This window comes from Pseudorca crassidens, chromosome 7 (assembly GCF_039906515.1).
Source record: "Pseudorca crassidens isolate mPseCra1 chromosome 7, mPseCra1.hap1, whole genome shotgun sequence".
Lineage (NCBI taxonomy): Eukaryota > Metazoa > Chordata > Mammalia > Artiodactyla > Delphinidae > Pseudorca > Pseudorca crassidens.
The window spans coordinates 20,722,673-20,734,986 of record NC_090302.1 but is presented as its reverse complement, the minus strand read 5'-3'; the positions used below and the strand labels follow the sequence as shown (position 1 = coordinate 20,734,986).

The 12,314-nt window shown below is 42.2% G+C and overlaps 1 protein-coding gene across 4 annotated transcripts; it reads right to left on the bottom strand.

The window, feature by feature from the left end:
- Window positions 1-3,793: 3,793 nt before the first annotated feature.
- Window positions 3,794-12,276, bottom strand: CDC26 (cell division cycle 26). Of its 4 annotated transcripts, none has more exons than XM_067743629.1 (4): window positions 12,127-12,276; window positions 9,341-9,450; window positions 8,747-8,868; window positions 3,794-4,229 (listed from the first exon to the last, which is right to left on the bottom strand). In XM_067743629.1, the coding sequence occupies exons 3-4, from the start codon at window positions 8,825-8,827 to the stop codon at window positions 4,053-4,055; spliced, it is 258 nt and encodes an 85-aa protein (XP_067599730.1). In that variant the 5' UTR covers window positions 8,828-8,868; window positions 9,341-9,450; window positions 12,127-12,276; the 3' UTR covers window positions 3,794-4,052. The 4 variants fall into 4 exon arrangements, 3 of the variants coding, with proteins under 3 accessions (XP_067599730.1, XP_067599729.1, XP_067599731.1); XM_067743628.1 differs by having other exon boundaries at window positions 12,081-12,274; XM_067743630.1 differs by lacking the exon at window positions 9,341-9,450 and having other exon boundaries at window positions 12,081-12,275.
- Between the last annotated feature and the right edge of the window lie 38 nt (window positions 12,277-12,314).

Genomic DNA, 12,314 nt, shown 5'->3' with positions numbered 1-12,314 from the left:
ATCACAAGTGGCCAAAAATACTTTCCTCAGTAAGAATCACATTGGATTTTTATTCTGTTGTTAGTCTACACCGCAGTCTTGTTCCCAGTCCAACCTACCTCTGTAAAGTGACTCTTCCTGTGCTGGTCTATTAAATCCTGCCCTCCTTGGTGCTAGACTCCAGTTGTGCCTCAGGGCAGGAGAGACAAAACACAGCTATCCTGTTGGCCTCTTGTGGTTTTGAAGTTTGTACTTTCTCTGTTGGTGCCAGTTAAATATTGGAGGGCGAGAAATGTGTACTTCCGTGGCTTTGAACCAAGAGAGGGTTATGAGCTTACTGGATCGAGCTTAAAATCTAAGAACCAACATTTAGAGTTTTATGTTTTTCTCTCATTCCAACCCCTTGTAGTGCTGATACTTAGCATAAGTAAAGGGAATGACAGGTACTGATAAAAATCCAACATTAAGGTACAAATAGCCTGTTATTGCCTCAGAAGCCAAGGAATAATAAAACCCTGAGAAATCAATGTTTAGTAGTGATCCGGGTACTCTCTAGAAATCTTGACATGATCTGTTATAAAATACCCTTTCAGGAACAGGACCTTATCAGTAAGGTAAGAAAAATCAAGGCCAGTTTAGACAAAATGCTGTGAATTTCAAACTCTCGGGAGAGAAACATCAGTTTGGGATAAGTCTTCAGGTATCCAAGATAGAGTCTCATGAAAAACCTGAATTGTAGTGATCTTGAGCTAGGTTGCCAAAGGAAGAAACTAGCGAGGAAAAAAAAAAAGTAAAGCTTAAATTCTATCTTTCTTGAGCTCTTGGATCGTGATAATATAATGATCTTGTTGACTTTCATTTCTGTAACCCTGTTCATTTAGAATTTAGTGCCTGACTTCTTTGTTCCTTTTGAATCCAAATTTCTCTTCCTCCTGTTCACAACTATTAGAAGCTGTATCCCCATATCTTTGGCCCCTTATTCTGCTCTCCTTTTCCGTTTCTTTCAGTTTTTTATCCCATGTGTCTGGTTTATTAAATCTCCCTCACCCTCCTGATGCAGTGGATAATGCTGTGCAGTAGATGTGGATATAGATACCAACCAGAAGTTGTAAAACTTGATAGAGACCCTAAGCACACTTTGAGGAGCAACTGTCCCACTGGAATTTCTATAAGGCTGAGTAAGGGGCTACCTGGTACCATCCACGAAGTTACAGCATCTTAGGTGCCGTCTCCAATCTATGCTGGAAGAACACTCAGCCCCACACTGCCCACAAGCAGAGTCCTCTCTGTCCACCAGGGAATTAGAGATGAAGGTTTCTTCACTACTTCTATGGTAGGGTTGTCTGGAATTCCCTTTTAGGCTGTGGGGTACTGGTTTTGGGTTCTAGCCACAAGGGTTCCTTGTAGAAGCTGGAAAGGGAGTTAGCAGGGAGTACACTTTCATGTCATTTAATGTTGATCCTGCCCTCTCCAGCTGCTTCCTTCAGAAGATACACCTAAAGATACAGAGTCCGCATCTCATATATGCCTTAATCATTGGGTCTACAATTAATGTTGACTGTTTTAGATTGTAAGCTCCTGGAGGGCAGTATTGCTGTAGTAGGAATGTTTTAACAGTGTCATGTGCAAAAGAACAAATAAATATTTTGATTTTGTGATTCTATGCATGTCTTCTCCCCAGAGTGATATCAGAGTAAGTGGTCTCATCATTGTTCACATGGAGTCTGGTCATTATCATCGGTTTTTCAGATGTCCATCTTTTAGGTGGCATGATCCCTTTATGTTTTCATCTCACTCTCCTCCTACTCTCCTACTCTACATGACAAGCCTTGAACATGCCAGAAGATCTACATGACCTTTTGCACAGGAGACAGGGTCTTCATGAAGCTGCAGTATCTCAGTATACCAAGGATTCCTGAGTTTAAAAGCGAACTTGTCATATAATCGCTTCCCTGTGTTTATGCTGTCAGGTGAGAGGCTAGGAGTTGGCCCTGCCTGTCTGCTTTCTGCCAGAATGGTGGTGTTTTGTGCCTTTCCTGTTGGCCCCCAGATGGGCATCTTGCCATTCAGCACCACTCCTAGACTGTAGTGTGATGAACATGGGCTTTGGAGTCAGGTACACCTGGCTTTGACTCGTAGCTCCACCACTTCCTAGAAGTGTGACCTTAGGCAAGTTATTTTAATAATCCCTAAGCCTTAGTTTTCTCATTTATAAAAAGGCAATAATAGTACCTATTTGAATTAATCTCCTGATTATTGTCACGCCAGCTTTCAGGAAAATGAAAGGTACGTGCTTCTGGCTGCAGCTGGTATCTCTTCACAAGCACTTGACCATCTTCTTGGGTTTGGGCAACCCAGAAATGAACACTAGGACCTAAGAAATAAAGAATCGATACATGTGATTTCAGTGGTGTCAAAAAGATTTACAGGGAATTCCCTGGTGGTCCAGTAGTTAGTACTCTGCATTTCCACTGCAGGGGGCACGGGTTCGATCCCTGGTTGGGGAACTAAGATCCCACGTGCCGCGTGGCACGGCCAAAAAAATAAAAAGATTTATAGCTGCTCAGATTTATTACTAATCTGGTAATTGCCTCATTCTTTATAAATAAAATAGCATGGATATTTCCTGATAACTGAAACAGCAACCTCTCACTCTACCCCGAGGGAGTGAGACCTACTAGTGGGAGACCAGGAAAGCAGTGTAGCAAGGAGGTTTAGAAGCGCAGGTTCAAAAATCATTCTGCCCAGGTTCAAATCTCAGCTCTATCCCCTAACAGCTGAGAATTAGTTTTGCCTTTATAAAATTAGGTTAAAGTACTCACTTTGTAAGAGTTAAAGATTAAATGAGATAATCTAAAAGAAAATAAAAAATAAATGAGATAATCTGCATAAAGCACTTGGTACAGTTCTTCCACCCAGATTCCTCTTGAGTATTGGTATCAGGAGGCACCATGTTTTCATGCTTCTGTGCCTGTTCATGCTGGGAAGTCACAGTGACATGTTGAAGCAGTCTTGTTTGATCCTTTTCTTTTTTTCTTTTGCCCTTCCAGACTGAATTTTGTAGGATTCAAAATAATCAAACTCAATTTCCTTATCTGGAACCCATTCTTGCTGTGTTTTCAAGATTAAGATAAATGAATGGGAGATCCCAGATAAAACTGGAAGAACAGAGGTTTTGTAAGAATGGTTGGAGGAAGAAGGGAAACTATACATCCTCCTCTATTCCTGCCTCTCTCCCACATTCTTACTTCCCAGACTTAAGCTGCCCCAGAAAGGCTGGGTAAAATCCTGCTAACAGGTCTTTTTGGAACTGATGATTCCAGAGGTTCTTGCTACCACAGTTAGCAGTTCCCAGCAGTTGAACTAAACAGTGAAAACAATAAGACATGATTCTAAATTAGCCTCTGAGCTGCCTGGCAGATTGGCTTGTCAGAAAAACTTAGGCGATTTGGGAAAGGAAGGAAAACTGGAATGACGGTAATACTGATACTCCACTGCCTGTCCTCCCAAAATTACACCCAAACTGGTTACAAAGCCATTCTGTAAAGATACTGGAAATCCACAACTTGATCAAGCTTATACAAAATCATGAGAATCTAATCTCCACAAGGGCAGGGATCTTTGATTTGTTCACTGATGTTACCAAGTGCCTAGAATGGTACCTGGCACTCTCAATAAATACTTGTTGAATAAACGAGTTAAAAATCAGTGACAGGGATCAACTGGAAGTGTTCTGTTTAGGGTCTTTTAATAAAGATGGGAAAAATGTAGCAATTTAACGGTGCTATTATACTTCATTAAGGATGTCGCACACTTTTCCAAAAATATATTTATTTTTAAAAACAAAAATCAGACAAGTTTTATCGAGTCAGATTTTCCAGAGACAAACCAGAGCTTGAATTTCAGCTTTCCAAGTGAAAGTTAAGCATCAGCAATCTCATGCAGAAGTATCTCTCTCTGCAGGACGTAAAATATTCGGCTTGACTGCAAGCACTCAATTCTCTAAATCTTGTTTGTATTTCTGCCATCATTTTACTCCATTCCAGGGCTCTGGCACACAAGATAATCCACCTCTAAAATTCAAAACTTCCAAATTGAGATGAACGATTGTTGGGCTTGGGTTGGGGTTTATAACCAATTCGATCATTAATCATTTGTTCCCTGCCCTTGGGGTCACTGCCGAGCCCAATGGCACCTTCTCCATCACTGCCTCCTACAACATCCACATCTTCCTTTTGTTTCTTACGGGTCTGAAAGTATAAAAGTTTTAGTATTAAGGCAATATTCTATTCATTAACAAACATTTATTTAGCATCTACCATGTATTAGGCACAGGGTAAAGGATAGGGTTTGGGTCTACAGAACAATAAACTGAAATCCTAGGTTTAGATGGTTAGGGGCACAAGGGGGATACACGGATATAGCGATAAAAGATGTAACCCCTACCCTCCAGGATGTCACAGTTTAACAGGGAAACAGGTAAATAGACCATTACAACACAGGGTGATCAGGGCTATGACAGAAGGAAGTCCATACAAGAGATGGAAAAATAAAGCGACCAGTAAAACAATAACCACCAGAAATTAACAGCTCAGCTGACACCATGAGATTAAATGTAACGCAGGAAAAGAAGGTTTTGTGCTATCTTATCATGAGGCCTGATTTGGGAAATTCATTTTGTTTTCAGATAAAAGGTTTGGCTCTTAAGCCACAAGTAACTGCAGAATTCACAAAGTCTGTGTCTCAGTTTGATCATTTTCAAAGAGAAAAACTAACACCCCACAACTACCACTACCTGAGAGTTCCTTACCAGAAGAATAGCTCCACTAAACTAATCTCTGGAATCACTGCTATTCTTCACCACTTACTGCTGAACTGTGAGCATTTAAATGCCAGTGTCAAAGCATTATAGTGAATAAGTGAGGTATTACTTTTTATATATATACAAACATAATGACCTTCCTGAGTTACTCTCTAGGCTACATTACCCAATAAATAACATTAGAAAGTTCTCCCCAAACACCTTTGTGAAAACAAGTTCTAAAAGGCACAGGATGATATCGTTTCATCTTATAAGCCATGAGAAAGTCAGAATATCCAAGTAGAATGAAATCATTTAAAAGGCTTCCCACTATGAACAACTGCTGACTGTTTCAAAATCCAGAGTCAGGGCTTCCCTGGTGGCTCAGCAGTTAAGAATCCGCCTGCCAATGCAGGGGACACAGGTTCAAGCCCTGGTCCGGGAAGATCCCACATGCCACGGAGCAACTAAGCCCATGCGCCACAACTACTGAGCCTGCGCTCTAGAGCCCGTGAGCCACAACTACTGAGCCCACGTGCCACAACTACTGAAGCCCATGCGCCCAGAGCCCATGCTCCGCAACAAGAGAAGCCATGACAATGAGAAGCCCGTGCACGCAAGAAAGAGGAGCCCCCGCTTGCCGCAGCTAGAGAAAGCCCGTGCGCAGCAACGAAGACCAACGCAGCCAAAAAAAAAAACCAGAGTCATCAAAATGTAATCAAACTAATTTCAGTAACAAATAAAATACCAGTTTTCTACTGTTTTTATTTTAGTGCAGGGCAAAAACTATCCCTCTCTCCTAAGTTGCTCTAAAATGGGTGAAACCCATTGGATAACTGCCTTTAGTAGAAAGACTAAAAACAACAAAAATACCTAGGAATAAACGTATACCAAGAAATAAATTTAAGAAGGTGAAAAGACCTGTACACTTAAAACTATGAGATATTGTTGAAAGAAACTGAAGAAGATACAAAAGAATGAAAAGGTATTCCATGCTCATGGATAGGAAGAATTAACAGTTAAAATGTCTATAACTACCTAAAGCAATCTACAGATTCAATGCAATCTCCATCAAAATCCCAACAACATTTTTCACAGAAATAGAACAAAAATTCCTAAAATTTGTATGGGACCACAGAAAACCCCGAGTAGCCAAAGCAATCTTGGAAAAAAAAAACCAAAGCTGGAGGTATCACACTCCCTGATTTCAAATTCTACTACAAAGCCACAGTAATCAAAACAGCACAGTATTAGCAGAAAAAGAGACACACAGATCAATGGAACAGAACTAAGAGCCCAGAAATAAACCCTCACACATATGGATAATAGATTTATGACAAAGTAGCAAAGAACATACAATGGAGAAAGGACAGTCTCTTCAATAAATGCTGTTGAGAAAACTGAACAGCCACATGCAAAACAATGAAGCTAGACCGCTATCTTACACCATACACAAAAATTAACTCAAAATGGATTAAAGACTTGAATGTAAGACCTGAAACCATAAAACTCCTAGAAGAAAACATAGGCAGTATGCTATTTGACATTGGTCTTAGCAGTATCTTTCTGAGTATGTCTCCTCAGGCAAGGGAAACAAAAGCAAAAATAAACAAATGGGACTATATCAAACTAAAAAGCTTCTGCTCAGCAAAGGAAACCATCAACAAAATGAAAAGACAGCCTATCAAATGGGAAAAGATATTTGCAAACAATTTATCTGATAAGGGCTAATACCCAAAATATATAAAGAACTCATACAACTCAACAGCAAAAAAACAGACAACCCAAGAATCTGAATAACCATTTTTCCAAAGAAGACATACAGATGGACAACAGGCATATGAAAAGATGTTCAACATCACTAATTATCAGGGAAATGCAAATCAAAACCACAATGAAATATCACCTCATGCCCATTAGAATGGCTATTATCAAAAAGACAAGAAATAATGAGTGTTGGAGAGGATATGGAGAAAAGGAAATCTTCACACACTGTTGGTGAGAATGTAAACTGGTGCAGCCACTGTGGAAAATTGTATGGAGGTTTCTCAAAAAATAAAGAGTAGAACTACCATATAATCCAGCAATTCCACTCCTGGGTATATATCCAAAGAAAACACTAATTCAAAAGGGTAAGTGCACCACCATGTTTATCGCAGCATTATTTACAATAGCCAACATATGGAAACGTAAGTGTCCCTTGACAGATGAATGGATAAAGAAAATGTGGTGTTTAGGGCTTCCCTGGTGGTGCAGTGGTTGAGAGTCCGCCTGCCGAGGCAGGGGACACGGGTTCGTGCCCCGGTCTGGGAGGATCCCACATGCCGTGGAGTGGCTGTGCCCGTGAGCCATGGCCGCTGAGGCTGTGCATCCGGAGCCTGTGCTCCGCAACGGGAGAGGCCACAACAGTGAGAGGCCCGCGTACCGCAAAAAAAAAAAAGAAAATGTGGTGTATATATATATACACACACACACACATACACACAATGGAATACTACTCAGTCATAAAAATTACTTCAATTAAAAAAAAAAGTAACTCAATAGTGAGCTGACTCTGCAGAGTCAAAGTTTGGTATAAGACTAACACTTTATGAGACTCATTACAATTGAAGTTTTGAACCATAAAGGGCACTTCAAGAAAAGAGCAGAGTGTGCATAGGCAGTGAGATTAAAGATAGCTCAGCAGTGGAAGATAAAGTGGAGAGATGACCAAGGACCAGATCACAAAGGGCCTTACATGCCATCCTAAGGAATTTGGACTTTATTCTGAAGGCCAAAAAAAGAATTTAAGTCTTATCAATGGACATCTAATACCGTGGCGTAAGGCTATACTTAAAAATACATATTGGGGGCCTTCCCTGGTTGCGCAGTGGTTGGGGGTCTGCCTGCCGATGCAGGGGACACAGGTTTGTACCCCGGTCCGGGAAGATCCCGCATGCCGCGCAGCGGCTGGGCCCATGAGCCATGGCCGCTGAGCCTGCGCGTCCGGACCCGGTGCTCCGCAACGGGAGAGGCCATGACAGTGAGAGGCCCGCGTACCGAAAAAAAAAAAAAAAATGGAAGTAGAGAGACAACTTGGGATGCTACTGAAATTGTACAGAGTTAGTTGATGGTTATTTGGACTAGGGTTCTAATGGTGGAGATGAAAAGGTATGGGTAGATTCTAGAAATATTCTGGAGGTAGAGCCGAAGGATTTATGGACAGATTGAATATAAAAGGTGAGGGAAAGGGAGAACTCAAGATTGACTCTTAGGTTTCTGGCTTGAGCAACTACTTAGATACTGACATAGGGAACTCTGAGGTGAAACTCGTTTGAGGAAGAAATCAAGAGTTTTTTGTTTTAACATGTTAAGTATAGTATGCTGAATAATGACCTCCAAAGCTATCAGGTCCTAATCCTTGGATACTGTAATTGTTGCCCTGTATGTGAAAAGGGTCTTTGCAGATGTCATTAAATTAAGGATGCTGTGATGTGGACATTATCCTGGATTATCTGGGTGGGCCCTTAATGCGAACACAGGTATCCTTATAAGAGGGGGCAGAGGGAGACTTCACAGACAGAAGAGGAGAAGGCAGTGTGATCACGGAGGCAGACACTGGAGTGATATGGCCACAAGTCAAGGAATGCCAGCAGCCACCAAATACTGCAATAGTCAAGGAATAGATTCTTCCCTAGAGCCTCTGGATGGAGCGTGGTCCTGCTGACATCCTGATTTTGGATCAGTGATACCAATTTCAGATTTCTGGCCTACAGAACTGTGAAAGCATAAATATCTGTTGCTTTAAACCACCAAGTTTGTGGTAATTTGTTACAGCAGCCACAGGAAACTAATACATTATGTTTAAGATGCCTGTAAAGCATCCAAATAGAGATTTCGAATAAGCTGTTGGTATAAGAATCTGGAGTCCAAAAGTTAGAGTTATTGTTTTAAATATTCCTAACGGTTTGAAAGTTGCACTCTTACCTCCAGGTCCTTTCGAATGCTTTCAAACTCCTCAATGTCATCAAGCTTCAGCTCCAGACGGGTTGGTTTTCGTCTCAGCATAATGAAACCAACATTAAGGGACAGACCCAGTGAACTATCAGCTGTTAAAAATGGCAGAGAGGAGGAAAAATTGGAAGGGATAAATCTCAGCTACAAATATGTTCAATTTGTAAGCAGGCACACTAAAACGAATGGCGATACAAAAGACTCATTTGGATTCACACATTGACTTCTAAGTCTTTACGTGTATCATTATTACATTTTTATTACGTGATGGAGATCCACCACTCTGTAATTCTCAAAAGCTCTTTCTTCCAGAACTTAAAATAGCAAGCTGCCTGTAAAAGAGGATTCTAGGCAACAATCACTTTAATCTCATGCTCCATTCACAAAGAAATATTTTAGCTAAGAGAATAAAGTTAAAATATCACATTTTAATTCGGTACAGTTAGTAGGAGAGTATACAAACCATTAAATTTGATCAACAGTATGTGGGAATTATGAGAGATCTGTGATCACTCCCGAATGCTAAAATCAGTTTACTAAGTCTTATGAAAACTCCCTCTAACTCACCAATTCACAGGGTTATCCTCAGGGTCTAAATAGGTCCTAAATGGATAGGTCATTCATGAAACAAACAGTTCTTATGCTCCAGCTACAGAGTTAAGAGGCATAGTCACAGTCTGTGGGGAAAACAAACACATAAATGGAAAATTGCAGCATACCGTAATTAGAACTCTGATGAGGGTAATGCAATGGCATCACACAGACACACAATCCAGTGGGGTGAACAGGGACGTGGAAGACTTCCTGGAGGAGATGATGTCTTAGTTGCCTTGTGAAGGGCAGGCAGAGAGGATTAAAGGCATCCCAGGCAGAGAGAACAAGTATGCACAGAAGCTCAAGAGAACACTCTAGAATCTGAAAACCCAAAGTAATGCTTATGCTTTAAAAAAAAAAAAAAGAAGAGCTGGGTTTTTTTTAGAAGAAAATAAAACTCCCCAACTGAGTTTAAAAGCTGTTGATGGCATCATCTTTATATTCTCACAGCGTCCAGTAGAGAATGTCTGCAATAACCAGCCATTAAATGTTCTGTTGAATAAACTGGCTACACTCTTCTTCTGCTGAAGGGGGCACGGGTCTGATCCCTCTCCAGGGAACTAAGATCCCGCATGCCGCAGCAGAGCAACCAAAAACAAAAGTCAGCCTCCTGGGAAAATTATGTATAGGTCACATGGTGAGGATTAAATGAAAATGATGTAAGTGAAGCCTCCTTTAAAATATGTACAGATATAAATTATTATTACATGTATCTAGGATATAGCTAGGGACTGTGAAGTATACAAAGGAAGAAATGTCTCCTCCTACCACGAAGCTTGGGACAGATACAAGTGATGTTATCAACATGAAACAATGGCATATTACATTTCAAATTGCTTTGTACTAAATCAGATACTATCTTTTTCTTCTTTTATTATTTTTTTATTGGAGTATAATTGCTTTACAATGTTGTGTTAGTTTCTGCCCGAAGTGACTCAGCCATTCGCATACACACATCCCCTCCCTCTTAGACCTCCCTCCCCCCCATCCACCCAACTAGGCCATCACAGAGCACGGAACTGAGCTCCCTGTGCTATACAGCAGGTTCCCACTAGCTATCTATTTTATACATGGTAGTGTATTTATGTCAAACCTAATCTCCCAATTCATCCCACCCTCTCCTTCCCCGCCATGTCCACACGTCCGTTCTCTACGTTTGCCTTTCTATTCTTGCCCTGCAAATAGGTTCATCTGTACCATTTTTCTAGATTCCACATATATGCGTTAATATACGCTATTTGTTTTTCTCTTTCTGACTTACTTCACTCTGTATGACAGACTCTAGGTCCATCCACATCTCTACAAATGACCCAATTTCATTTCTTTTTATGGCCGAGTAATATTCCATTATATATATTTACAACATCTTCTTTATCCATTCATCTGTCGATGGACATTTAGGTTGTTTCCGTGTCCTGGCTATTTTAATAGTGCTGCACTGTTGGTGGGGAATGTAAATTGATACAGATACTATCTTGATTCCAAAGTAGACAAAAGGTAGAGGAAACCAAAGTTCCAAGGGGGGAGATTGCTTAAAAGAAAAAACAGGGACTTCCCTCGTGGTGCCGTGGTTAAGAATCTGCCTGCCAATGCAGGGGACACAGGTTCGATCCCTGGTCCGGGAAGATCCCACATGCCGCGGAGCAACTAAACCTGTGCGCCACAACTACTGAGCCCACGTGTCACAACAACTGAAGCCCACGCGCCTAGAGCCTGAGCTCCGCAACAAGAGAAGCCACCTCAATGAATGTGGCCCACGCACCACAACGAAAAGTAGGCCCTGCTCGCCGCAACTAGAGAAAGCCCGCGCAGCAACGAAGACCCAACGCAGCCAAAAAATAATTAATTATTTTTAAAAAGGGAAAAGAAAAAACTGATACATTTTAACTTTTCTGCAAACTATGAAAAGATAGCCACTAGGGAGCAGTATAGAGTAATGGGTAAAAGTGCTTGTTCCGGAGGTGAAAGGGCAGAGGGCACAGATTCTAATCCCATCGCCACTGATCTTGGACCATCAGCTTCACCTTTCACTAGATCATGGTTTCCTCGTCTGTACCTGTACTCTATTGTTGTATGGACTGAATGTCGTATTGCAGCGTAAATTCCTGTAACATAACCTGGCATTTAGTAAACGCTCAATAAACAGGCATTATTATTGTAATTGTCCTCGGGGAGGGTAAGGGGCTCTGTCCAGCTCGGGAAACACCAATATTTTGACCATCTCCACCCCCGACACGGGGACAAAACCTTGTCTTGTCCATCTCTGATGCCCCAGCACCCAGCGCACACGGGGCTGTGCAGAGTTGCTGGCGTGCAGTTTACCTGACGCCTCACATTCATCATTTCACTCCGAGTAAGATAAACCGGGCTGAAGACAGCAAAATCAGGCCTTGGCTCCTCCGCCAGGTCTTTATTTTCCTTTGGCGCTAGAGGGCTCTTCGAACTTATTCTCTCGCCACTGCCCAAATCCACCGAAAACCCAGCCAGCTCAGAAGAAACCGCCGAGAGAACTTCCTGACAGCGGAAGAGAATAGCACCCCCGCAGCTCCAAGGCCGCACTCGCTGGTCCAGAGCGAAGGTTTCCATGGCAACACGGTCCTTCGCTCCAGTAGGACTTAAAGTCCCTCGCAGGACCCGGAGCGACAGCAGGCCCCGGAAGCCGTCTATTCACTCCCCGAGTTCCGTCCGTAGCCGCGCGACTCGCCGCACCTACCTCTTTTCAGACCTGTTCAGCCCCTTCCCGGAACCTCGGCGCTCACCCCGAATCTCCGGCTAAGCCAACTGGACTACAATTCCCAGACTGCTCTGAGTCTCTCTCCTCGCAGAACCCTGTCCTTCGCGTGCTTTTCTCGGAGGCTCCACGGAACAAACCACTCGACGCGCCCAGACTCTTTCCTACTACGATTCCCATCATGCTTCACGCCGCCCAGGACGCTGCGTCCGCCCG